We start from the raw sequence: 27,468 nt of genomic DNA on the forward strand, positions 1-27,468 counted from the left end.
GGAGTTTTCCTCTTTATTACTCCCTTTGCTGTGAGATTTTTGCATAGGTGAGGAGAAAATTAAAATTGAGGCAAGAAGTAGGTAAGTGGCGTGGTTTAACCCCAGCCAGCAACTCAGCACCACGCAGCCGCTTCCCCCTCCCCGCTCCCAGTGGGATGGGGAGGAGGAAAGGGAAAAAAAAAAGTAAAACTCGTGGGTTGAGATAAGGACAGTTTAATTACTAAAGTAAAATATAATACTAACAATAATAATAATGATCTATCAGAGAGCTCACAGGGGACGACAGCAGCAGAGAGCAAGGGAAACCAGGTGTCTTACTGCCTAGTCTCTACTCACCTGCCAGGCCAGCTTTGCTTCTGCAATGGATGGTCATGCAGGATGGGCAGAGGAGGGCAGAGGTAAAAGCTGATGTGTTAGAGCAAAGATCAGCATTGCTGCTGCTTACTTCTGTAGCAGTTAATGTTGTGCTGTCAACTTTTTTATAAACTAAATTGCCACTGAGTTTTGCAAACTAAATTACTTTAATAACATGCAGCCAACACAGCATTTGATACAGCCGAGCAAAAATGCGCAACTTAATGATATTTCCATCGTGATTAACAGAACAAATAAGATAGGAGCTCTTGCAGTAAGTGACAGTGTGCTGTGATATACCCCACAGAGGCCTCGTCCTCACACAGATGAGCCGTCACAGCAGCCCAAAATCCAATTTCTAATATGCCAGCTTAGCACAGCCTCTGCACAGCAGCAGTCCCGATACCTAGGCCTGGAAATACAAAACAGCACCTTGTCCCTGCATCACTACAGGAGCTTCAAAGAGCCGTCAGACACACCAAAGGTAGCGTAGACAGGATAGTTTGAAGGGATGCTTACTGTCTCTATAAGCCTGAGGCTCTCAGCAGGATCTCCATCCTTGACAGATGCATTATAAAATGACAGTGTATTTCTTCCACAGTCTAGCTCTACCCTGACCACTTTGAGGGCTGGAGGAAAGTTCTTTGCTGTGATCATTGTTTGACCTATGAACACACGAAGGGAATCAGAAGACGTTTGCAGGTAGCACTCAAATTGGCAATGAATGATTCCGAGCTTCCAGCACCTCGCATCGCTGGTGTCCACCTCCCAGAAGTGACAGCCCTCCGAGAAGCACTGGTTGCTCGTTACATGTTCGGTGGCACTGATTGTATTTGGCACCCCAAACTGGAAAGTTGGGTGTGTGAATGGAACGACTACGTTGGCACTGTAAGCAAACAGGATTTCTTGATGCATTGAAAACGTCAGATGTTCATGAACTACAGAAAGAAAAAAACCACATTATGATTAACAGATAATTGTGCAGATTTGCATACGTGCCCATTGCTGAAAGCTGGATTTCCCAATCCAAGTCATCCAAGTCAATCCAAGTCATCCTATCCGAGTCATCCAATTCAAGTCCAACCCACCCAAGTCATTAAAAGCATATGTTAACTGAAACACCTTCTGCACCTCTCTTAGCTGCTCCTATGTAATTCTAAAGGGTGTTGATATCACATTTCAAGAAATGCTGCTTTCACAATTTTAAAGTGTCTTTTTCCTTTTTGTTTCCAACTACAGCAACTCTTAGATTTTAGTTTTCCATCACTGTCCTGCAGAGCTTCATTAGGCATTTTTAAAAACTTCCCAGATTAATTTCCATGTACAAGAAATGTGTGAACAGCAGCCCAGCCATTTTATAAATGCTTATTTGCTTAGGATCATTTGAAGTTATTTTCTAGAACTCTCAAAACTTCCTAGCAGGGCCAGTCACAAGAATTTAATTCTACACTCAGAAATTTGCAGAATGTTTTTATTCAGAACTTCTCTTGCATGTAATGCATGTCAATATTGTGGCATTTTCTGCTCTGGAAGTTACTCCTTCAAGAAACTGAAACAGCGGCAGTGACTTGGGCAACTAACCAAAATTGCTTAGATGGCATAGATAATTAGGAAAACCTGGATCTGAGGCTTTCTAGCCAGAATAGGTCTGGACTATGCTTACAGGGATGGTAGAGACTGAACTCAGGAGTGGCCGTGAGCACGGTGTGCTTCTTAGTGTGCCCAAGACTGTACAGATGGCAGCCGATTAGGTGTGCACATCTGTCGCACACGCTCTGGACAGAGCCTGCCCACCCCAGCTGTCTCTCGGTCTTGACCCTAGGCTCACTGTCAGCAGGGGCTCAAGCACCATCAAGAGAGCAATAACAAGGGAACCCTCATTTTTTCGATTCAGTTGGACAAGCGTCCCACCGTGCACAGCATCGCGACTGCAGGTTGATCTTACAAAACATTACAAAAGAGTAGAATTATTTACACAGAAAGAGTAGATTATTTACATCGTAAGACAAACTCCACTTGCCGCTGCTGTGATGAGTTCTCAACCTTCCCTGTGCTTTGAATCAAAGTGACGCTACAGACAGAAGAGGTGTTACTATTCTTTTCTCTTAATCCTCCTAGAACACTCCTAGGACATCCACACCTCTTTACCCAGAGTCCATTTTAACAGGGTGTATTCAAGGCATGTCCCAAAGCGCTGAAGCCCAGGACAAGAACCCTTTTATGTACACATATGCGAAAATAATCATAAAATGCTAGTAATCAGTTCTTCTAGAGGTACTTGGTGTACTTGGTGTCTTATTACAGTCCTTTCTTAAATATGTTCTGTTAGCTTCTCTGTCTTGCTTGTCACACAGTGAAATGATCACTTACCAGGTGGTGCTTTAAATAAGGACTGTATGTCTGACAGGAATTGCCGGAAAAGCCGTAGAGTAGCGTCTGTTGTTAATTCATCCAAAATAATGGGTGGCATTGGCAGTTGTACACCATCATTGTTAGGAACTGGCCTGTGTTTCCTAAAACATGCAGAAAGACATCAGAAGAGCAGAAAGTCATCAGAAAACCATCACCGAGCCCATCCCTGAGCCAACAACTGCATCCCTTACTCCACACCCAGCCCAGATGGGAGATACGGAAAGCAGCCTCTGTTCTCCCCTCCCTCTGCAGCTTTACCAGGGACTCCCCCTCTGACTGGTCTTTTCCCAGAACCCCAAATCTCTTCAACATCGTTAGGATGGAGTTCACTCCATGGACAACAGCTGTCCCCAGAGGACCTTGTCTCAGCCACCTCAGCACCAGCTTTTGCCAGGACAGACCCTAGCATCATGTTTGCGGTTACAGTCATCGAGTCCCCGCAGCAGGAGCTAACGAAGTGTCAGGGGCAGCCGCTGGGACACTGGGACAGCAAACGAGAAGTGCTGCGTTACCACAGCCAAGGGGCAACTGCTGCACCTGAAATGCAAGGCTGGGGAAAGGCCGAGCTGGGGGAGCCTGTGTGCACGCAGCGGTGGGCTGTGGTGGAGGAACAGCGCTGGGCAGGCACTGGGGGAACAGCTCAGGACAAAAGCCATGAACTTTGTAGATTCATGACTTCACTGCATGTTTTGGCTCCTGCCGCATTTGCTTCTTACAAGGACGACTTGCTATCTGGAGGATGACTCAGGATATCTAAGCTCATCCGTCCTTTGCATGCCCACCCAGGGATGTAAATATTCAGGAATTGCCCTCAGAATGAGTCTCAAGGACAGGTGCGGAGGGTACAGAAAAATAAGCCATGTCATATATGAAGAGTCACACATGACCTCTGTTAATATTTTGGGGCTTCTCCAGGTCTCTGACAAAGCCAGGCTCGGAGCGTGCAGCCAGCATGCCCAAGGGGCAGCCAGGGTGAGCCCAGGGAGCTGTGGGCCTGCAGTGCATGCAGGCTGGGCTAGCAGACCCGCACAGCTGGACTATCAGTCACCTGAAACAACGTGTAATGCAATAGTAGACCACTCGGGAAGAGCTTACCTGGCTCGAATCGCTGCAAAAGCCTGTAAAACACATTTTGAAAGTAGAATTAGCATAGTGCAGGCAAAGGCCAGCCCAAGAGCTGAGTATGTCTGGGAAGGGAGATGCTGTTGGGTACCTTGGTGAAAAGAAGTAGGTCTTTCTGATCTCTCAGCGCCTCCAGCTCCTGTACCTCACGGCTGGCTGCATCCTTCATCTCTTTCTGGTTTTGTATCTCCATCTGAATCTCAGAAAGCTGTTGCTCCTCATTGTGACTGAGAGCTTTCAGGACCTCTCCTTTTTTGTTATTTAGCTGCAGACACATCTCTTCAAAGAGGCTCTCCAACCGATTCCTCCGCAGGCTCTCCTTAGTCTATTAAGAAAATACTTTCAAAGCTGTTAGGGACTGAATCTTACATTTTCCACACTAACTCTCACTCAGAAAAGAGCCTGGTCTTTTCTGGACTGAGAGAAGTAACTACTAACTTAGTGCCTCTCCATACGACAACAAACCACGATGTCCCACTGACAGCAGAAAGGCCAAGTGACATAAGTGGCCTTCCCCAGCATCTGGCACCTGACCACAAAAAGATGAGAAAGTAGTGCTTCTTGAACGATGCTTGCTGAAGACATTCCACTATGCATATATTTCCTTATTCTGCACTGGTATTTTTCTACGGATACGTTGCCTTTGCTCCTTTTAAGGATGGGTGAGGAAAAACAGTTTCTCTGCTTACTGCCTCCACCAAGCTTCCTTCACTGTTTGAAAGCAGCTATGCTGCCAGACAGGACACTGCCAACAGGTACAGTTCTGTCTTCAGACTAGAAGGGAACATTTCCTTTGCCCAGTGCCAGGACTTCTAGTCCCATTACTTTTACTGGTGGAGGAAGGCAAGTGCCAATTCTGCCTAAGCAGAACGAAGTAGGAGACCTGCGTTAAATTCCTTGTTCTTTCAGAGATTTTAGATAGGTATTTGCATGCTGGGAACAAAAAAACAGACACTTTGGGGCAAACTTTTAACCTCATTCCTACCAACTTCTTAGAACTACAGGCTAACCTAAAGGGATTTCTTGTTGTAAAGAGGAATAAAATCACTATAACATGGTATCTTTTCCATAAGTATTTTAGAGTCTGCAAATTAAATAAGGTTGGGGGGAAAAAAAAGCCAACCACCACCCACTGATCAGGAGGCATGGACTTAACAGCAACTTTCAAGCTCAAAGGTCCTTTGGAAACTAAGAATGTATTTCCCAGGCTGATAAGAAAGTTGTTCATCATCCTTCTTCAAAGAAGAAACCTAGAAAATATCTGAGAAACCACGTAGGAACTAAAAAAAGCTTTGGAATCCACGATTGGGGGAAGGGCAAAAGAAAACCTTATCTCATCAGCTACCAGCATGCAACCATCCCCGAAGAGATATGGGACCTTGGAACAAACCTTGACTTCCTCCTCTTGTTTCAGCAGGTTTGCTATGCTTTGATTCAGCGCAGCTTCGTGTGTTTTCGCTCTTTTCAGAGTTTCAGGAAAAACACTCTATAAAAATAACCAGAGGGAGGTACCAAGATAGGACCAACACATGTGCATGAGATCAGCAATTTTGTGGAAATGGGTTAAGCTTGACCTGCAAAAAGTTTGTTCACTGCATGCTCTCAGGATAAATCAATACATAAAGGTTCATTGGAAGATTTTATCCCTGAACAAATACCACAATTACGAGCACGGGAAAGACATTCTGAAACTGAAAACTGTTCATGTGCAATAGCCACACATAAAGCTACTTTCAGTGCTGACAGCTTCCTTTCTGGTACTCAGTCATTAATTTTCTTTGCATAAATGCAGCTCAGGCTGATCTTCCGGTTTGAAAGTGCACTGAGGACTAAAAGCATAGCCACAAGCCTTGGTCCCACTAGTTTGGCTCCTCAGGATGGGAAGAAAGTGTTTATAACATCTTGTTTTATATCCCGAGGGGCAAGCCCAGAGGGAATCTGGGGCAAAACTAGGAATAAAAGCCCAATATCCCAAGATGGAGATTTAACCCCATCCTGAGTCTGCAGATCTGAAACTCAGGAGATGTTTCATCCCTGTGCTGCGGGCAGCTCTCGGTGCCACAGACCGCCGTGGTTTTCCTAGTGCAATCCATGCCCGACCCACTGTTCTGGCAGCCTCTTACCTGCGCTTGGCCAAAAGCCTCCTCCAAAGTGGTGATCTTGTGGTTCTTGTGGGAGCTGGTGACACAGCACAGCACACAGACACAGACCGAGTCCGTCCTGCAGTAGCACTCCAGCAGTTTGCCGTGCTGGGGGCATCTCCTCTCGGCCAAAACCTGAGCATCACAGGGCTCTATCAGAACATGGTCTTTCAGGGGGCTCTTTGTGCCGTGCTTGCTCAGGTGGGCTTGGCACAGGGAGGCCTCGCAGCTCAGGCAGGTCTTCACGGCTGGCTGGGGCTCCTGAAGGCAGAAATCACACAGGATCACCTTGTTTTGCTGGCCCAAACTTTCCCCCTTCTCTTCGCATTGCACTTCACGCTTTTCCTCCTCTTGATGAGCAGGAGCATCCAAAAACTTCTGCGCTATGCTGCGGAGCTGGATGTTGGGCTGCAGCTCCCTGGCGGGGTGTGCCTGGGTGTGGCACAGCGGGCAGCACAACGCGCCCTGCCGGCCGTGCTGGTGGCGGCGCGCCGCCTGGATGCACGCCTTGCAGAAGCTGTGACCACAACTCAGGGACACGGGGTTGCTGTAAATGCCCAGGCAGATGGGACAGGTCAGGTCCTCCTCCAACCCGGCCACAGCGTGCAGCTCGGCCATGGCGCCTGAGCGGCCATACGGGGCTGAGTGCCAGAGGGAGGGCACTGGCGGGAAGAGAAACAGAAAGCGGTCGTAGTGAGGCGCCTCTCCCTCGCTGTGCAGGCGGGGAGCTGCTGCCTCCTCCCCCTTGCAGGGGAAGGTCATCCCTCTCCTCCGCCCAGCTGCCTGCATCTCGTTTGCCACGCTGGCGGAAGCCGTGGCCATCACAGGAGAAACCCCAGGCAGGCAGCTCCAGCGCTGGGGGCTTGCCGCTGCAAGGGGAGCGGGGCAAATGGTCCATCCCTGCTTAAACAGGGAGGGCAGCGGCCGGGAAATGGAGCTTCCATCTGCGCCCTCTGTAACTTTTCTTTATCCCAGTCCTCTTGTGGATATTCCTTGAGAGAACATCGGGCGATCCTCCATCCTTAAAGCCTGTCCCTGTGTCCACTGGTCCTTTTCCCGGCTCCAGCACTGCCCAGGTTCTTACCTGCCCTCAATATTTGAGTGCAGAGAAGAAAGCAGGAAGAATAAAGCAAGTTTCCCTTGCTGCCCTTCAGCTGGGTGGGTGTACCATAGCCCAGCTCTCCTCCAGGAGCTGTAAGAGGGCTCTGCTCAGGGCTGCTCCCTCCTTTCCTCCTTGGAGTTGCTAAGTCTTAGACTTTAGTTTCTCCTAGAAACAGGAGGGAATAAAAGGCTCCTTCATTTCAGGAGCAAGGGAGAGAGGAGGATGGAGGCAACTTATTTTTACTATCTTAAAAGCTACTTCTTTCTCTGTTCTCTCTGTCCCGTCATTCTGAGAAGCTGTTGAGAAGCTTCTGAGAAGCTGTTGGCACAAAGCACGCTGTCAGTAAGTGTCCTAGCAAAAAATGGTCCCTGTGAGCCCCCCATGGCAGAGACCTTGCTTGCCTGTTTGCAAAGGCTGGTGTTACTGGACTGCTCTGATTGCTCCTGGGTTCCTGAGGACTTGTTAAACACATATTACTTGAAACAGCGAGACTCCTGAGTCACTGTCCAGGCAAGGACTCTGTACTTGGCTAAATGCCCAGAGAAGCAACAGTTATTTTAGTTATTTTACAAGAATTCATCATACAAATCTCTTCTTGATGGTATTGGCCTCTCAGTTCTCTCTGACATGATGCACCTGCTGGGGGTAGGTAGAATTATTCCCTCCATATCAGAGCACAAGCTCATTTTCAGCTTACTGCCTATTACCTGCTCCCTAATGCTTTCTTATGACTGTGGCCCACTGAATGGGGATGTTTCCGATGTTGGCTGTACTTTCCAAGTAATGTTTCTTATTGTCATTCCTAACCACTGTGTCCTTTATCATTATTTTTCTCCCCTCCATGGGGTTTGTGGCTTCACACTTCACTACTGCTAATCCCTTTTCCACAGTTGTCTTGAACATGACTGACACTGTATGCAGTGCTCACCTGGCTTTACTGTTCCCCCAAAGCACATGAAACTGCTGCTTTCCATTGCCCTTCCCCACCTCCTCCAGCGTGGCAGAACTTGCATTTGCAAGTGCTGCCCTTAGTGCACGTGGCGCCAGCTGACTGCCATGCTGCTGTGTGCATCCCAACCCCAAAACCTGGTGCTGCATAGGAAAAAATCCTCTATTTGATCTGCTTGGAGCCTATGAGGGCTGCAGAAGGGCTTGCTCCCCACAGGAGCCTGTGGGGATTTTGTGGATCGCTCTGGGTTACTTACTGTGCCCTGCTTGCAGACACAGGCTGAAACAAGCTGCTGCTCCACCCCTGCATGCTGCTGCGGCCAGCTGCAGCCTTGCTGTTGCACGTGCTGCCTGCAAATCACCTAGCCTAAAATCTTCTTTCTTTACCCTTCATTAATTAAAGTTATTAATCCTTTCACTGAAGAAAAATTAATTTCCTTAATTTCCTCCAGGAGTTTGGATAGCCAGTAGACACTGGAAGCTGCAGGTAACGGCCACTGTAAATAATCTGCTGGTATCTCTTGGGCTGCTTGCGGGCAGCCTGCATGGCAAAATGGTGCACGGCTGCAGCCGAACAGGTTTTTAACTCTTCCCTTTGGCCTCACAGCTACACTGATGTGAGAGTCCCCCCAACCGGCAGCACTGAAGGGAGGGTAAATTCAGTAGCAGGGACAGAGCTTATACCAGAAGCACCATGGAGAGAGCAACAGCTAGCTGCCAGATGCGTTTATTCTTCAGTATAATTTTTAAATATGACAGTATTTCAGTGCTGGTTGGCTTTGACTGATTGCAAAAACCCAGCAAAGCAAACCCGGACTTCTCTTTCCTGGAAGTAAACTTGAAGGTGAGCGCACCCCAGGAGTGAGGATGCTTGGAGCAGCATCTGTCCCTCCACTGCCTGAGCGCGCCAGGGAGAGCCTCACGTCCCGGGGGGATTGCACGAGTTGTCTTTTCTCCTTCGACTGCTGAGTTGCTGCCTGGACCTGACTTTCAGTAGCTGGCAGTGATGAATGGAGATGGTGGTGGTGAGGAAAACCAGGGCTTTCACCCAAGAGTTTGCCCATTTAGCAGCGGTGAGCCAAATCCTTTCCCTGCCTTTCTGCAGGCAGACACTGCTATTTTGCAGACCCACTGCAATGAAGACTCCGAGCGATCCGAAACCAGTGTGAGCAGATACAGATGATAGACAGCGTGTGCCAGGCTCCCGGGCAATCTAACCCCTCTCTGTGCCCTTCTCTAGCAGGTTCTGCATGGGCAGTCAGCCTTCGGTGGTTCAGGGGCTACTGAGAGCCTGGGGCATCGTGTGCTTGTGTGCACTACTGCAGTGTGGACAGTTTTCCTCTAAAATCATCACTATTATTAAGGTGATGAGGAGCTGTCTTCCTTCTGTTCCGCAGGCTGTTGACCCGCAGGCAGGCAGAGGGCAGCTCCCGGCAAACCTGAGCTGCCCTGCTCTCTCCAGCCGCCTGCTATTCCTTCAGTGCTCAGCCTCTGCCCGGGCAGCCGCTTGCTCATGCTGATCAAAGCACGATTGCAGGAGCAAGGAGGGGTCCTTGTGGATGTCAAGCTGAAAGGGAAGCAGAGACGCTTAGAGATGGAGAGAGGCAGCAGCCCCGGGACTGCTGCGCAGAGCCGGCTGCCTCCCGAGAGCCCCGCACCAGCGCCTCACCCATCGCAGCTGCTGCCGGGGCAGATTTGCTGCTGTTGCCCTGGGCATCAAAGGGTCTGTTCAGCCACCGCCGAGTGTGGCCCACTGTGCACCGCAGGCAGCGAGACCCTCCAGACATGAGGAGCTGGAAACGCTCCCTCAGAGTCAGCAGGGTGGTGGGGGTTTGGGGAGCGGGGTTAGTGCTAGAAAAGCCGGTGGGGAGAGGATGGGGCCTTCTTACCTGCAAGAGGCTGCTGAGAAACACGAGGGGTCCAAGTCTTGAGTTTGAAAGGGTATTTGGAGGCAGAGACCGTGTATGAAAAATTAAAATGTATCCAGCCAAGGACTGAGGGGGAGAGAAAGAGGGAACAGAGATTGTGGGATCCAAAACCAGCAGCACCTGGAGAAAGCTCTCCACTGGCATTTAAAGACACACAGCAAGCACAGGAGGCAGGAGCTGCAGGTGCCTTAGGGAGAGAGATGCAAAGCTTGGGATGGAGGGGGAAGGAAAGCTGGGAGGAGTCCCTTGTGGGCATGCGGACAGCTGCTGCAGGCAGAGAGCCAGTACAGCAGGACCAGTGGGCAGAGAGGTCCCCGAGCTGGCAGGGAGCAAAGAAACCAAACCTGTCCCTGTTCCTCCCTGCAAAGACACCTGGGTGGACCTGGACAACAAGCTGGGACTGATACATGCTGAGAGTGGGTAAATGCATACATTACTCGAAGTATGGCCTCCAGAGCCCCCTGGACAGACCTTGCGTGGCTTAGAAGCTGAAGTCCGTGTCGGGGAGCAGGGAGCTCCTGTGCCTAGTAGAGCCCAGGGCAGGATTTGGTGTCAGATGCCACTGCCCAGGGCACTGGTGGAAGCTGAAACTCCAAAGGGCAGCCCAGGACAGCTTGCCAGGCAGTGAAATAAATCCTAGCCAACAGGCGTTTCACACCGGTCGGGAGTACGAGCCTGGCGTGGCATTTCCAGGCATTGCCTTGCTGTGCCCCTGCCTCCCCTGCCCACCCACAGGCCTTTCTGTGCACCCTTGCCTGTGTGGCGCGGGGGGGGTCCCATCAAGCTGGTGGAGCCCGGGGCAACTGTGGTCTCAGCCAGCCCAGCTCAGCTGGGCAGATGTGGGCACTGCCCCGCTGCCCTCACTGCCCACACTGCCCCTGCGGCCCCTGCTGCGCCTGCTGCCTGCATTGCCTGCGCTGCCCACAGTACCTGCTGCCCACACTGCCTGCCAGGTGCCAGCCGGCCAAGGTCAGCAACAAAAGCTGTCCCTATTCACAAAAGCCCGTTATTGACTTATTTTCCCCTCCCACAAGGCACGGTGTGCCTGGTGCAGGAGATAACGCCGTCTCCCTTCCCTCCAGCAGCCAGAGAGCCGCCATAGAAGCTACTACAAAAGCAGTGCCCGCCTGTGTGAAAAGAAGCTGTTTTATCACAAAGTTATACCAAAATGAAAACTGTCGCATTGGTTTTTCTTCCCAATAGCTGGAAGTAATTGCTGGGAGTAATGGAGCTGCTGAACTGATGTTGCAATTCACCAACAGCTCCCTTCAGTCTCTAGGTCTGCTTGCAGGATAATACTTGATAAACAGTATCAGTCCTTTATTTTCCAGGAAGCTGCCTGGGCACGCAGCGCCGGGTGGTGCAGGTCAGGCTGGGAGGACAAGCCTCAGCTGCAGGTCTGTCCCTCCCTGCAGACCCTTCCTTCGTGTGCCCCTGCTCCATCCTGGAGCCCTGCCAGCCGGGGACCCCACTCCCGTGCCTCTGCTCCTGCTTGCACCCATCCCAGGCACCCCGACACTGGCTGCCCGACACAGCTGCATCCCCACATTTCCTCCTTGCAATTTCACGTTTTAATCTGTCCTGGCACTGGCAGCATCACTGTGCCCTGATATAGCTTAGAAAAATATTCCTGTTTGGTGGTCCTGAAGCCCGTTTTTTTTTTTTTTGGAAAGCAGCAGGGAAATGGGCTTCCTGTCAGTTCTCCACTCAGGGTGCAGCAGTCGCAGGGACGAGGGGCTGGGTTTGGGGTGGGAGGCTGGTTCTGGCTCTGTGGCTGGGCAGGGGGACCCATGCTGGGCTCCCGCCGGCTGTGCTGCGCCGGAGACAGCCAGGTCTAGGGCAGCTGCCTAAATCAGTGCAAATCGGCAGAAAAAAAATAGCCGGGACAGCTCAGCACCTTGCAGACCTCCTCCTTTCAGGCTGCTGAGGTCCTCCCGCCCGGCAGCATCACCGCACCATGCTCCGGCTAAATTTAGTGCAACGTCTCCGACCTGGCGAGCCCTCGCAGGGGCGATGGCTGGTGCTGGGCTCCCGTGCGCCGGGTGCTGCGGGGGAGCTGCCCCCGTGCTGCCGCCAACTGCCCCGGCTTTCCATCCCGTCCCTTCTGCAGCCTGGGCTCCCACGATGACCAGGACACCCTGTGCTGGGAAACAGTGGTTCGGCCACCTTGGCCATGTCTCTGGGAAAGCAGGCTGGCTCCCGGGGGACTGCTCTCCTGGTACCGGGGGGACTATCCAGGTGCCGTCCGGAGCCGTCCGGTTGCTGCACCACCATCTGGAGTCTTTTCACACTTTTTCTTGCAATCCAGCCCTTTGCTCTCTTACTCGCACTCAAGCAAATTTGAAGTGCGTGCCCCACCATTTTTAACCCCCCCACTCTGGGGGGTTTCTTCTGCGGTGTGTCTTACAGCAGTGGCACTGCGCCCAAAGTCCAAAGTATGAAGCCCAGGCTCTTCCTGCAGGAGTTAAATTGGAAGAAGCCACACTTAAAATAGCGATATACAGGGATATTCCCCCGTGGGAGCCACATCCCTGGCAGTGGTGCAGTGTTGGTGCGAGCGAGCTGGGGGGCTCCGCCACCCCCCCAGCCCTGGCCGTGCCCCCACTGTCCCACTGCTGGCCAGGCAGACGCAGGAGAGCACCTTCTGCAAAGCAAAACACCTACTCCCAGAGCAGGCTTGCACTAATAAACTAAAGTATTAGCGGCAGAGACTTGTTCCTTTTTTTTCTTTCCACTTTATAGTATATATGTTATCATTTAGTTATAGGCAGATCACTTCACTATTTACAGTACATGAGCGTAGAGATTCTACAGTCTTTTTGATGTAAACAAGTAACTCCGCGGTAGGGGAGTCTGGAAAAAGAAGCCAGTTCTGAAGTATTTACACAATTTAAAATAGAACTTTTATACCCACCGGATAGATATAGATAATACATTGAGCGATTTGGTTAAATTATCTATGAAACTATAGAATCTGACAATGTAAAAATACAAGAAAACGTTCTCTCGTTTTAGAAGGTAGACAGTTAAATCACACTAGAAATAAATCTCTTTTTTAAAAATAATAACAATAATAATAAAGGAAAGGCATAAGAATCCATGCCATCTTTTAAGGTTAAAGTATATTACATAAATAAGGACACAACGGAACGGAACTGGGGAAAAAAATTAAGTGAAATATAAAAAACCGCTACCAATTAAAAAAAAACCAACAGACTAAAAACTTGATTCTTAATCACAGAGGGATCAATTCTGCTACTTTTACTTACTCTGCAAGTAGAAAATTGCAGAGTTAAGTAGTACTTACTCAGCATGAGGAAGGGAGGCAGAATTGGCCCCTAATAATTATTAGCAGTGTCCTTTTACTTAAAAAAAAAGAAGAAAAAGACAGAATTTAGCTTTTTTTCTTATAAATAACAAAGCAGATGTGCCCCTTTTTAGGTGAAATTCTTACACCTTTCTCAAGAAATGCATCAATTTAATCTTTCTCTCTCTTTCTCACATGCATACACACACTCCCTCCCCAACTCAGTATTTACCGCAGCGTGGCTCTCGGCTCGGTGCCATGGCCGTGGCCGTGGGCACTGCGGCCAGGCTGCTGCCACCGCCGTCCCTGACCCCAGGGTGGGCGAGGAAAGAGGAATGAAACCCGAAGGCTGCTTTTGGCTCTATATTGCTTGAGATTGTTGGGGATGGGCTGCGACGCTTAGAACAGAAAGGGTGTCAGGGCTCAGCTACGAACAACGATATATCTCAGTATTCAGCATACCTCCAAAAAGAAAAAAAAAAAAACCAGAAAAAAAAAAAGAAAAAAAAAGGTGCTGGTCTGGAATTGCAACACTCCTTTGCATGGACCAGTGCTGAAATCGGACACTCAAGACTGTAACGTGGTGACTGAGCTGCCGCTTCGTTAAAGAAGATGTGCAGCTCAGCCAGCTGTGCTGAGTAGGAATTGGGATAAACCTTTTCTTTGGGGCAGCATCAAACCTAAACTCTGGGATTGTCCTCTGCATTCGGCCCAGACACTCAGAAACATTTGCTCCTTCCTGCGGAGCCCCAGGGACCCGCTGGATTCCAGCCAGAAACCCGGTACCTCACCCTGAAGAACGAACTTTTCTGGGGCAAATCTGTGCAAAAAAAGCAAAGGGGCATTTTATCACGAAACTCTTCACATTCGACATTTCCCCACAGTACCTGCAGGAAACTACTGGGGGACATTCTATAGTTATATATTTTTAAAAAAATAAATCTCCTTACTTATTGCCTATCATAATACACCCTTTTGCTCCCAGTTTCTCTTTGAAGTAGCACTCCTACCCGACCCACAGCCCGGGCCCTCGCAGGTGGCGGGGGGCAGCTTCCCGGGGCTGCCGCAGGGGCCGGGGTGCAAGGGTTCCCTTTTCGGGGTGCCCAGCTCCAAGCTGCACCCACACCAGGGCACCTGCCACGATGCCACAGGCTGGGTGGGACATAAAGCTAATCCTTTGGGAGGGGATGATCCCTGCTCCCCGGCCCCGGCAGCTCCTGCAAAGCGCTGGGTGCCTCTGGCTTCCCCGGCGTCACGAGCTGCCTCTCCCCGTGCAGTGCCCGGGCATTGCTTTGCTCCTGCCCCGTTTCCCCCTTAGCATCCGAAACAGTCATAGACCGCTAAGGGAGTGAGCTCTCACCTGCCCCTTGTGCCCGAGCCCTCCTTCCTGCCCCTTTGCAGACTTGAGCACTGCAAGCTAAAGACACCTTTATATTAAAAAAAAAAAAAAAAAAAAATCAAGTGGAAACTTAGTTTTCACCACAAACCCTGCGTGAGGGATTCTAAACCCAGCAGACCTGTGATTTTTGAGCTGAACACCCTCCACTCTCACCCAGTCCTAAAAGTCGGGGGAAGCCCCTGAGGCAGGCAGCACATAGCCCTGGGGCTGGCAGCACGTGCCCCCCAGGCAGGCAGCACACAGCCCTGGCGCAGGCAGCATGTGGCCCCTGCTCTTCCCCGCTGCAGCGATGGGCTGGCAGGGGCGGGCAGCAGCAGAGGGCTGCCCCAGCCACAGCTGGGCCTCTGCGCCTTGCACACCTCTGCGCATAGTGCATAAGTCCTGGAGAAATTTCTTGGGGGAGGAGGGAAAACAAACCATCCCAATTTAACGGAAAAAAAATTAAAAACCCCAAACCAAAAAAAAACCCAACCCCACTTATAGGCTTCAGGCACCACGAAGACCACTTATTGCATCTCTTCCTACCCTACGGGTGCAGTACTGATCGGCTCTGTGCAGGACGAGCCTTCCCCTTCCCAAGCACCGGCCTCAATATCCAGAAGCCAGGCACAGGCAGGGGCTGCAGGCCAACCCGGGGCACCCAGCCGCAGGAAAACAATGCGAAATTTTATATCTGGGTACACCGAAACCAATGCTTGGGAAGCGACTGAGTGATCCCCCAGGAGAGGGCTCCCCTCGGCTCTGGAGCCCCCCAGCTCTGCACTAACCCTTCCCCTCCACCATGGTTGATGCATCCCCAGCGGGGCCCGGCCGTCAGGGCTCGGTGCCTCTGGCTGAGCGGGAGATGGAAGAATTCCACTTACTTTGCTTTTTTTTTTGGTTTTTTTGGATTGATCGTTTTCTGAAAAACATCAGCACAGCACAGGACAGTACTACCCACCCTAAATGTGTCGCTATATACATTCTACATAAGCTCTATAGCAATCACATGTAAACATCATCGTTGTGAGGAAATACTAGGACAGAAAAAGGCAAAGCTACAATGAGGCAATTGCCAATAGCAGATGCTCAGTCTCGGCCAGAGCTACTCGTGTTTGCTAAGGTGGGATGAGAAGTGGGGGGAGCTTGTGGCAGGAGAGACGCCGAACCTTGCTGCTGAGACTGAAATGGCACAAGGACTGTTCCCTGACAGCGATCGTCACCGGCGGCAGCCTGGGGACACGCAGTTCAAACCCCGCAGTGGCCTGTGGGCCCTCGCACTGCCGGGCTGGGTGTTGTCAGAACCACGGCTCCCCCAAAAGCGGGGAGAAATAGCCAGGTAACTGTGCTGGTATTGGCGCTGCTGGCATTCCTGCTCCCGCCAGAGACCAGCTGCACATATGGCCCCGGAGCCAAGGGCCACCTCGGCAGCACTGAGGCTCTCGGCATCGCATCTCGTGCAATTTCGCAGGCTTTGGTCATACTCCCTGCAAGACGAAAAAGTACCCATGCTAGGGAAATGAGAATAAAACCCCTAAGTCATGTCAAGGGGAGACCCCAGGAGACTCTAATCTATCTATTGGCAGAGTTAAGGCTATAATATTCTATCTACATAGGATGGCTGAATCCCTAGTGGTCTCTCGGTCTGAAAAATAAATGGAGACGATGGCGATGGCTTGAGGAGCAGCGAGATTCCCGCTCCCTCAGGAAAACACTGCTGCTGGCCAGCTCGCAGCGGGGTTTGCTCCAGCCGGTGGTGGGCTTTCTCCCCCTCCCACCTTGCCCGGAGATGGAGGGCAAGTATGCAAGCAAATTTCGGGGGGGTGCTGCTTGAGCATGCCTTAAATCCAGAGCTGCCAGGCAGCCCCGAGGGTCCCCAGCCAGAGGCAGAGCGGGCAAGTGTGCCATGGGGCGCTGGCGGGCATGGGGGACGGATCCTGGGTGCCAGCTGGGTGCTAGGGAAGTGTATGGCTTATCAGGTACCGGGCAGAGCATGGGCAGGGCGTTGGGTGGGGTGGGCGTTCGGCATGGCTGCCGTGCCCCCTCCTGCCTCCCTGCCTCTCTGGATTTTGGGCTGGCTGCTGGGCGGGAAGCAAGCTGCTCGGCCCGGCCGGTCTCCCAGCCACCCAAGGAGCCGGACTGAAGCCAGCTCCCTCGCCTGGACCCGGAGGCGCCCGTCCCCCAGGCTGTGCCGGCAGGACCCACTGGATCAAGCCTGGCCAGCTCCAGCCCCCCGGCCCCTCTCTCCTGGCTCCAAAGGCAGTAGAGGGCTAGAGCAGTGCTGGCTGGCAGGCATCGGTGCCGCAGCCCCCTGGGCAGTGCATCCTTCTACCATCCCTCTCCTTCACGCCTGCAAAGCTGCCTGGCCCCACGGCGAGAATGGCACGGGGCTGGCATGCCCCACCACCCGCCGGCTCCATCACGCACCAGGACCGAGCTCAGCATCTGGGTCCCGTGACCCAGCCGGGCTGGGGGCTGGGGGGGTCGGGCCACGCAAGCAAGAAGAATGGCTTTGACAGCAAAGTGGGCGACCCCGACACGACTGCCGAGCACCCCTGTTTGCTGGCGGGGGAGGTGGGTGCCTCCACGGCCGATGGGTGAATGCCGGCTCCGTGACTCTGCTCTGACCCCCCCATTTGCTGAGTGGCAAGTGCCTCATTACAGTGCATAGTTAAAAATCAAGGAAGCGGTACAATAAATCTGAATTACAGTACATCTGAGCCATAAATACATTTTTTTAAGTATATACTTTTTTTTCTCTTCTATTAAAAATTAGTTTATAATCCTGATTCTATTCACAATTAACAATTTCATCATCACACACTACGGACAAAAAAATGTTATGGTGAACACAGCTGCAACTCCGCGGTGGGAGCACGGGGGGGACCGGGAGGGGGGAGAGAGGCCGGGGGGCTCCTAGGCTCACCCTAAAACAACCAGTCAGAAGCGGGGGGACTAACGTGTGGCAGTGAGACATCAACACCATGGAGACTCACAGACAGAAGCAGCTTTGTTCAATGTAAACATCGATCGGAAGGGACAGCAGTCTCTCTCTCGCGCGTGCGTGCTCTCGCTCTCTCTCGCTCTCTCTTGCTTTCCATGAATAATTTCTTTGAAAACGTAAACATATTGGAAGTGCCTTGACTGAGGTATTGAGGTATTCCTCCAAGGTTAAGGCTGTTACCGATGCAGGCTTAGCTGGGCCTCCTGCAGCAAGCTGTCGAAATCCATGGTCTCGTACTTGCTTTTCACTGGAGCTGGGGAGGACTCCTCCGCGCTGCAATCTGGGAACGGCAGGGACACAAGGCAGCTGGGTCAGGGAGCAGGGCACAAGCGCAGTCACTGCCTGGCGGGGAGGGAAACTGAGGCACGGCAGGGCACTGCCTGCTCCTCTGCTACCAGCATGCTGCATCCCAGCACCGCAAAGCCAGCCTGGACGAGGCGGTGATGGCGAAAGGGAGCGGGGACGGTGCCGTCTCTCCCCCATTGGAAAGGAGCTGTTGGGCCGAGGGGCTGTAGCAGTGCCCAGCCCGGCAGATCACACACCACAGACACCTGTTCTCAGGTGCACAAAAATCTGCCGGATGCAGCAGAATTCCGAGGCGCTGACACAGGGCCGTCCCTGCGGGAGCTGTGCCGGTCATGGGGAAGGGGGGTGCCTGCCTGCAGTACTCCCCAGCCCTCCGTCAGAAGCTGAACAAACAGTGCCACTGTGAAGCCTAGGAAATTCAGCAAATGCCAGAAATAAGGCTGCCTAATTTAACAGTGGCTTAACCCTTTTGGGTGTATATTTTTGACTGAGCCATGAATGGCACGGTTACATTTCACCTCTGCCTGTGGGCTCCCCATCTCATCCTGTACCAGGGTGAACAGGATTTTAGGAACGAGCCAGGCTGTGCAATAAGGCGGTGACTGCTGGCCTTGCAGCAATCTGCAGGTGAGGAGCACTGAGGGGGGTTCTCCTATGCAGGGGGGCAGCTCTGGCCCCCCTGCCCACAGCACTGCACAGCCACGTGCCAACATCTTCATCACAGAGTGCTATCTGTTTCCTATCTTCTCCGTGCCCAAAATGAGAGGCCCTGGAATTTATTTAGATGAACAATGGGCGTTTGCACCCACAACCAAAGTCAGAGGGATTGCTGCTCTGAGCAGATGTGATATAAGGTGCTAAAAGATCGGGCAGTACTTGTGTCAGACTGGGTGTCTAGAGATAAGTCAAGACTTAGGGCTTTATTTTCTGGGCCTCTGTCTCTCATGCATGCAGTGGGATACTAGAACCACTTCACCCCCTGCAGAGGGTACAGAAATAAATGTGCAGTGTTCGTGAAACACCTGAAGATCACAGCGAGGGCTGAGCGAAGCCTGGATCACATTTCTCTTGCAGGACTAGCATAGGGTTTCACTCCTGTCCCTCAGCTCAGGCTGCAGCCCTACCACCCGTGGAGGGACGGGGTCCAGCGAGACCCTGGCTAACACAGTCACCAAGTGAGGCAGGAGGTCTTGCAGAAGCCCATACAGCACAGAAAGAGTTAATGTGACCGCAGCACATTTCAGTGCCATCATTTTGGCTCAAAAGTGCATGTGCAGTGTGGTGGATCTGTCCTGTGGAGCAGCAAACCACCCAGATCACCTCTTGGGCTAATGAGATATTGCTGACTGCTTTCTCTAACGACGGGGAAGGGACTTCTCCGCTGGAAAGCTTCCAGCGCTGTGTAGAAATGCAGCGGAGACAGGGTGGGCTGTGGTCAGCTGAGACCCAGCAGCCCTGGGGTGTGATGCTACGTTTTGCAGCCAACACACTCCGGGTCCTCAGGCCAGTTGCTTTTCTTCTCTCCCCCCAGTTTCCTAAGCTATCTATCTAACTGAGCTAAGAGCAGCCATGTGAGCCATAGGAGAGCCGGTGGGCTTTTCCTGCAGGCTCTAAAGAGGTTTAGGATCCTTGCGTGACTAGGTTTCAGCAGTGCAATGTGCCATGACAGCTCTGTGCTGATAAACGAGACGCTTCAGAAAAAGAAGCTCCTGCTTTCTTACCCAAGTCAGCATATCTGGTCCAGAAGAAGTGCCCGAGGCCACCAGAGCTGAGCTGGAACGAAGGCTCGTTCCTCTTCCTTAGCGAGGTGCCGTTCTTCAGAGATAAGGCGGCATGCTCTGAATACCGGTAGGTGATGAAGCCATATTTATCCCCCCTGAGCAACCAGAGAAAGAAATCAAGATGCAATGGGCCCTGCAGCCCCTCTGACATGGCTCTGCCCAGCATTGCGCCCCTGGCCCTCCATCCCCCCGCCGTCCCTCCATCCTGCCGTTCCTCCATCCCACCGGCCCTCCATCCCGCTGTCCCTCCATCCCACCAGCCCTCCCCATGCCCTTGGACCTGGGGACACACTGCATCTCCTCGCCCGAAGTGCCAAGACCGCGGGCTCAGCTGACTGAGGAGGTTGGTGTGGCGCAGAGCACTTCACCCCACCAGCACAACTGCATCCCTCGCACACGCTCAGCTGGATGCAGGGGTGACCCTGCACCGCCTGGCAGTGCTGATGCTGCCTGGGGAGAGGGGTTGTCTGTAGCTGCTGGAGCCCCGGACCGCAGCTCGCTCCCCACCCACCTGTTAGTCCTGGACAAGACCTGACATTCCACGATTTCACCAAACACTTCGAAGCGTTTCTTCAGTTCACTGGAGCTCATGCTGCTGGAGAGGTTTCTGATATACACCACCCGGCCTTCCCCCTGACAAAGCAAGCAAAAGATTTCAGGCTCCAGAACCCCGCACCTCCACGCTGCCAACAGGCACTGGAAATGTGGGGCTGTCAAGGAGCCCCTGCAAGCCAGCATCGGGAATCAGGCTGCAGCGGGGCAATACCACGATGGGCATAGCCTGACATCTCCAGGGTCTGGCTGTCTCCACTCCAGCTAGCTCATGGGTGTCACCCCCAGGACACCACTGCTGCAGGAGACAGCTATATCCAGGCTGAAGCAGCCACCACCCCCTTCTTCTCTTTTAAATTTCTCCTGCATTCCTGCAGCTTTTTCGGCTTTTCCTGGTGAGTATGCCGGGAAATATTCCCAAGAATTGCTGGGGGCAAAATTAAATTGCATTGCAGGAAAAAAATGCCAGAGGGACATGTGTGAGTGTGTGTGTGTGTGTGCACAACAGTATGGAGGACCAAGTTATTTTCCTGCACCTCCACCCCCCCACCCAGCTCCCACCCATGGGCACACACTAGGTTCCTGGTGCACAAGGCTGCCTCTGCAGCAGGACCGCATCTGTAACGGCTGAGCAGCTTCAGGGATTCCCCAGCTCATCCTGCTAATTGCCAGTGCCAACTGTGCTGAAGCACCAGTGTAGGATGCTCTGGGCATTTCTGGGCCAAGGACTCCGTGTATTGCCAACTGCCGGCGGCTTCCGCTTCGTGTTGGGTTTTTCTCTCCCCCCTCCACCCCCATGTCCTTGTTTAACACTGGCCTTGCACCAAGGGATGCTGAAGCCAGGGCTAATGGGCTCCACCACTGCTTTTCTGGAGCGGGAGATGAACTGAGGGCTGGGGATTGCTTTGTCCCAGCGCGGGTTCCCCGCTCACTTACGATGGCCTTTTCCCGTCTCTTCTCCAGCTGGCCCCGGTGCCCGCTCCCGCCCTGACACTGCTCACCATTCTCACACCTGGGAAGCGAGGGAGAGGAGGTCAGCCCGGGGGGGTGGGGCGGATCCGGCGGGGAAAGCTTCAAACATCAGAGAAGCCAAGGCACGTGGCATCTGCAGCAGTGGGCGGGTGGGCAGGCACTCCGGAGCACCGGCAGCCAAGGAGAGATGGGGGTCTGGAAACACTTGGAAAGGACACTGGAAAGTCCTTTCTGAGAGATGCCAGAGGGGGTTCCCAGCCGGCACTCGCCCCTTCCCAGGAACAGCTCCAGCCCCTGCCCATGCCCCGTCGCTCCCAGCACCATGGAAACCCCTGGCTGCTTCACCCCAGTGCTACTTTCTCTGGCCATGGCTGATGTTTGCAGCAGCTGCTGATGTAGTACCAATTATTTCAATAGTTTTTCTTTCATTAATTAGCATCTTTATTATTTGGGCCAGCAGAACAGAGAGAGCCGGAGCTGCCATGCACTGGAGCAAAAATGCAGGGGGCAAGAACGGTCCCAAGTGCCCTCCCTGCGGCCCCCCCTGTACCTGAAGGTGCGTCTGCTTGCAGGCGATCGGGACCGGCAGCACGAAGACCCCGAGCTGGACCTGCTCCGGGAACAGTAATGCAAACTGGTCCTGGAAAGGGGGTTTCTTCGCAGGCACAGCTTGGTGTCGCCGTGCTCCTCCTCCTCCTCCTCTTCCTCCTCCTCCTCCTCCACAGGGGAGCCACTCTCGCTGCAGCTGTCTTCAAAGACGGTGTCGTACTCGGGCGTCTTGCAGAAGACCATGTCCTCGTCATCAAGAGCACTGTCCAGAAAGCCAAAGTGCTTTGTTAAGCTTGCTCTGATCTCCTGGTCTCTCAGCTGCTTGACGCCATCCTTCCACAGCATCTCGCCGCCCGCCTCCTTGCCGCCAAGGTCCAGCCCCTGGTAGTGGGCGGCTGGGACCCTCCTCTTGTGCTCCGTCTCCACCTGGCCCGGGGGCTCCCACGACTTGAGCACCTTCCTCTGCAGGGCAGCCTCGGGCTTCAGCACCTGGCAGTAGTCGTGGTCCCCAAAGGAGCGGGAGAAGGGCCGCTTGAGCATGCCCTGCTGCTCGGGGAGCGTGGGGCGCCCGGCGGCTCGGCTTAGGTGGGCGAAGAGCTCTGTCCTCTCGGGGTGCTTCCTGGGGGCTTTCCGGAAGGCTGCCGTGTCCCCTGCGTCCCCGGGGCTGGGGGCCGTCCCATCCTCCTTCCCTGGCTCCTGGGGGATGTCTGGCTTGTACAGGTCCTCCTCGGCAGGCTTATACGGCGGAGTGGTGGGCGGCGTGAGACCTGAACCCCCCCCCCCGAACAAAGGGCAGGAGTCAGCTCTGACCCCGCCGTCCTGCCCCGACCCACCCCAGCGCCTGGGCTGCACCAGGCATTGCAAGGGAGGAGGCTGCTCGGCCCCCGCAGCCTCATCCATCCAGCAGCACTTGGCAAAAAAGGATGCTTGATGCCAGCAGGGTCCAGAGGACTCTCCCTTCCCTCCTGGCTCATGCAGGGGCCCCCTGAACAGCCCCCCATCCCAAACACATCCCCCTGAGCTGCTCGCAGTGCTCGGATGTGGAGGCAGTGCACAGGAAGTCTCCTGCATTTGCAGTGTGAAGCGGGGGGTCCTGGGCCAGGGGATGAACATGCCCCCTTGGCTGGGCTCAGCTGGAGCTGGTGACTCCAGGCCGAATTTAGGGTAAATTTGCCTCCTCCCAGGGAGGATTTTTGCAAAATGAAAAAATTAAAAGCCTGTCCTACCTGCTGTCCCACACAGCTCCACAGTCAGCATCGGCTCAAAGTTTCTTTTCCCAAAGGTTGGGTCACTGGAGAAGAGCAGAAAATAAGGAGAGAGAAAGTGTTTAGGTGAACCACAGTCCCAAAAACCAAAAGGAAGCTGAGAAAACACTGCCTACAAGCAAGCCTTCCCACCATGGCTAGTGCCTGACAGAGTAACCCCGCGGAGGGGTGTGAGGGGCAGCGGGGTGAGCAGCATGCCCTCCTCGTCCCAGCCAGAGCTCCGGGGCACATTGCCCCTGGCATGCAGAAATGCCCTGCCCTCAGCCCGGGGCTCTCCGAGCTCCTTGCACCCAAGCGATGGCCGTGGCTCCCCACAGCCCCGTGCCCAGCTGCATGTCTCAGTCTGCTCTGCAAAAGCAGCTTCGCTTGCTCACTGCAGATGCATGCCCAGCCAGACAAAGAGAGGTGGCTTTCCAGCCCCAGCGTGGTTCATTTAGCCCCATGCGCACTTACGTTTGTGCCAAGGACAGCGTGAGACACCTGGGTGTTTCTGAAAGGCAGGGAGAGAAGCAGGGTTACCAGCGGAGCTGTGCTCCCTCCAGTGCCCGCGGTGCTCGCAGCGGGAGCCAGGGCCCCTCTGCCCACCCTGGCCTGGCAGCAGGCTGGGGACCGTGGGCTTTGCCTCCCTCTGAGGCAGCAGCATCTGCGGGAGGGCTAACACTGCCAGGGTTGAGCCATTCATGCTCACAAAGCGCTTGCAGATAGCTGCGATTTTGGGGCATCGGTGCAGCTGAACCCCGGTACCCAGGCACAGGGTGAGCCCGCGGGGAAGAGGGACCCGGAGGGATGGGGCAGCCTGGTCCCTGCTGGGTTAGTGCTACACCAACTCCTTCATCTCATTATAAGGATTGGGAAATGGAGGCAGAAGGCCCCCATGGATTGAAACAGCACCCCAAAACCAGAACGGGCCCCCAGCTCCCCATGCATGGGACCCCACAGCCAGCCGGCACATGGGTCAGGGCTTCGCTGTACTTGGGGCTGCTCACAGCTTCACTGCCAGCTGAGTGCCAGCTGCCTGGCCAGCAGCGCTCGCCCGCGGCAGGGACGGCACAGGCAGTGCCACAGGCAGCGTGGGCACACCAGGAGGGGCAAGCAGAGTGACAGCCCCGGCTTCCCTCACCTGCTTGCTCCAGGAGGGCACAGCGCCGGCTCTCAGCCCCGTTGCCCACCTCGCTGTCCCCTGGGGAGCCCAGGGAAAGGGGCTGGGGCTCCGCCGGTGGTGCTGTGCCGCCCACCTCCACTTCGGCCGCGGGCTCTTCGGCGGAGAAGCCCTCCAGCGCTAGGCACAGTGCGGGCTCTCTGCAGGCCAGGGCGTCCTGGGGGCCACGGCCATCCCCTGCCTCCTGGGGGACAGAGGGCTCGGGGGGCGGCTCGTCAAGGAAGGAGAGCCAGTGCCTGACCTCGGGGTTGAGTCTCTTGGACCGGCGGACGGCGTAAACGGTGCTTTCCTGCTTGCGGGCCACCTTCCCCGTGGCTGTGCCCAGGGGGCCTGCACGCTTCCCAGCATCGTCCTCGAGGCCACCCGGCTCCCGTGGTGCCTCTGCCTCAGCCCCGGGGCTCTGCCATGGCTCGCCCTTCTCCGCTGCCATTTTGGCTCTGGATGTGCAGGTCCCGCCGGCATCCTCCCCATCCTGGGCTGGTGGCACAGGGGAGCAGGAGCCGGGCGGCTGGGCCAGGGCAGCGTACACGGGCTTGCCCAGGCGGTATGGCTTGCTCACATCGCACAGCAGGTCCTGCGCCAGCAGCTCCTTCAGGATGGAGAAGGATGCTCCAGGCTTCTTGCAGCCCCCGGCCGCCTGCCAGGCGCAGACCGGCCGGCTCTGGGTGCTGCCAGGGGGGCCCGGCTGTGTGGGGCAGTCTGGTTTGGCTTTCTTGAAGGGGCTGCTGCAGGGCTGGGGCTTGGTGTCAGCGGCACTGCGGGCGGGCAGCTTCCGCGGCGGCAGGCAGTAGGTGTGCATGTAGCGGATGAGCTCCACCACCGAGTGCATCTCCCCCTCGCAGGAGAACTGGCTGCCGGAGCCATCCTCTGCCAAGGAGGGGGGGGTCACCAAGTCGCCGGAGCTCAGCGAGTCCTCGCTGGAGTCACTGTCGTCCTCGTGATGGGCGCAGTCACCCGGGGATGGGTGGTGGCGGCCGCTGGGGCACTCCTCAGGCGCCCGGGGGGCTTTGGTCTGGGGGCAGGGGGCGGTGGAGGTGAGGTGCCGGTGCAGCTCGGTGCAGCTGCGGCTCTGCGCCTGCGGGACGCTTGCCCTCCTGTCCCGGGGACCCTCCACCTTCAGAGAGGAGAGAGGAGAAAGTCAGCCCTGAGCCCCACAGCCACGACCTGACACAAGTACCAGGCATGGGGGGAGAAGCCCCCTGAGCTGACAGAGCCACCCCACATCCTCGAACCCTCTGGTTCCGGCCCACCAGCATCCCGACCTGCCTGGGGGTCAGCCCCACACCCCAGGGGGTTTCCACCGGGCACGCGGGACCGGCAGCCCAACCGCCCAGAGTGCTGCCCCTCCAGCAGCCGGCACGCAATGATGCTCCTTCTCCCCAGGAGGGATTTGCTGCTCTTCCCAGGCAATCTAATTTGCCGGGCCTAATGCACCGCACAATTACCATTAGCCAAGTAGAAAAATCTTTGATGGCAACTTCTGCTGGGTTTCAGGAGATTAGCTTAAGTGATGGGGTCGGCTCTGCAGCATGGCATGCAGCTCTCCCTGGCCGATGGCTCCCGGCTTGGGCCGTGAGTCAGCGGGGAGGGGGGCGAGGGGGCTGCCAGGGAGCACGCAGGGCTTTCACAAATGAGCGCTCAGGGAAGCTGGGAGAGGCCTGACCCCACTGGGTCCAAATGAGATCGAGACGTTTCTCAGCCCAGCACGAAGCCTGAAGGTTTTGCTGAGCCTGGACTGCGGCGCCTGCGCAGACAGGGATGGGAACACCATGCGCTGCTCCGCCGACGGTGACCGTCCCTGCCTGTCCCCCGCCCCTGGGCCAGCTCAGAGGCTGCCCACACTCCCTGACACTGTCCTTTGGTGACTTCCTTTAGGACGGCTCCTGAGAGGTGGGTGCCGGACAGGCTCGAGCTCTGCCCTCCAAGGAAGTACCTTTGTGCAGGGCCGTGCAGGTCGGGACTTAGGGGTCCCCGGGCGCCGGGTGCTCCCGTCCCGCTGAGCCTCGCAGCTCGGAGGCACGTGCGATGGAGAGAGGAGCAACTTCTTCAGCTGCAAAGAGAAGCGGCAAGAAAAGGAGTCGGCATCGCAGCAAGGGCAAGAGAAAGCACCAGCAGGGCCACAGCCCCTCGACTCGTGCCTGCGCCGGGCACATCCATTGCTGAGCATCCGACCCAAAAATGGGGGAGTAAAAATAAAAAGGCAGGGAGGCGTTTCCCACCTCCCCGTGGCTGCGGGGGCAGGCGCCTGGCCGCGCGCAGCCCCGAGGGGGTCGGGGCTGTCTCCACATCATTCACCCATGTCCCCAGGGACCCCCAACCAGGTCGGGGCGGTGGGGACACGAGTGAATTTACTTCCCAGGGGCATCCCTGCTCCCATCAGACACACAGGAGCTGTCATGGCATCCAAACTTCCTACTCCATCAATTCTGCCCTTAGGTGACAGAGACTTTACATTGGCATGAGTGACAGGTTTGGACAGCTCGCTTGGGTCCTCGTGCAAGCTTGGGTTCCTCATTTAGCCGAAACATCCAGAGAGCGCCTTGACTCATTAATGAGCTTTCAGGGCGTTTTGCAGATGCAAGCCCCTGTGGGACCTGTTGAGGATCTTCCCCAACACGCTCTGTCAAGCCCATGGGTGGTGGGAGTGGGGTTTTCCCTGGGTTACCCACAGTGCCACCACTCCTGATGGCAAGGTCAGCATAACATTTTTCTTCTACTCAAAACCATTTTTGGTTAGGGGGAAAAAAAACCAAACCCCACACCCAGCAACAACATTTCATATTCCACCCATGTCGCGCTAACAACCGAAGGCGACAACAGCTCAACAGCAAGATGACTGCGTAGGCGCCGGGGGACTGCACGGAGGAGACAGATCTGGGGCTCCCACACTGGCCGGTGGGTACGGAGCCCCGGCGTGGGCGCGGGGGCTTTTAAGGGGTGATAGAAATAGGGGGTGCCCGGGTCAGGGTTTGCCGGGAAACATCAGCTGGGGCACCCACAGCTTTAGACGTGCAGCTCCTGTTGGTGGAAGCAACCAGCACCTTTCCCCCCCCACCCCTGCAACGTATACATCCTATATATACACATACATATTGTGTGTGATATATACCCCCCTGCACAGGGCGTGGGTGGTGGAAATGCACGCTCTCACCACTGGATGTCACTCCTCCCCGCCACAGCCCCGGCTT

At 54.6% G+C, this 27,468-nt stretch overlaps 2 protein-coding genes across 2 annotated transcripts in view; both read right to left on the minus strand.

Annotated features, from left to right (window-relative positions):
• Window positions 1–203: 203 nt before the first annotated feature.
• On the minus strand, window positions 204–6,696 carry LOC127021904 (tripartite motif-containing protein 6-like). Its single transcript, XM_050905236.1, has 6 exons — window positions 6,012–6,696; window positions 5,279–5,374; window positions 3,980–4,213; window positions 3,862–3,884; window positions 2,725–2,867; window positions 204–1,292 (listed from the first exon to the last, which is right to left on the minus strand). The coding sequence occupies exons 1-6, from the start codon at window positions 6,645–6,647 to the stop codon at window positions 802–804; spliced, it is 1,623 nt and encodes a 540-aa protein (XP_050761193.1). The 5' UTR covers window positions 6,648–6,696; the 3' UTR covers window positions 204–801.
• Window positions 6,697–17,872: 11,176 nt separating this feature from the next.
• The window catches only part of PPARGC1B (PPARG coactivator 1 beta), a 49,541-nt gene continuing 39,945 nt past the window's right edge, over window positions 17,873–27,468 (minus strand). Inside the window, exons 4-12 of the mRNA XM_050905373.1 lie at window positions 26,214–26,330; window positions 24,242–25,394; window positions 23,575–23,611; window positions 23,083–23,147; window positions 21,858–22,623; window positions 21,272–21,347; window positions 20,295–20,416; window positions 19,724–19,878; window positions 17,873–17,976 (exon numbers count right to left, since the gene is read on the minus strand). Of these exons, the coding sequence (XP_050761330.1) occupies window positions 17,873–17,976; window positions 19,724–19,878; window positions 20,295–20,416; window positions 21,272–21,347; window positions 21,858–22,623; window positions 23,083–23,147; window positions 23,575–23,611; window positions 24,242–25,394; window positions 26,214–26,330 (2,595 nt within the window). The remainder of the gene's footprint in view (window positions 17,977–19,723; window positions 19,879–20,294; window positions 20,417–21,271; window positions 21,348–21,857; window positions 22,624–23,082; window positions 23,148–23,574; window positions 23,612–24,241; window positions 25,395–26,213; window positions 26,331–27,468) is intronic.

The sequence above is a fragment of the Gymnogyps californianus genome, chromosome 14 (assembly GCF_018139145.2).
Source record: "Gymnogyps californianus isolate 813 chromosome 14, ASM1813914v2, whole genome shotgun sequence".
In the NCBI taxonomy this organism is placed as follows: Eukaryota; Metazoa; Chordata; class Aves; order Accipitriformes; family Cathartidae; genus Gymnogyps; species Gymnogyps californianus.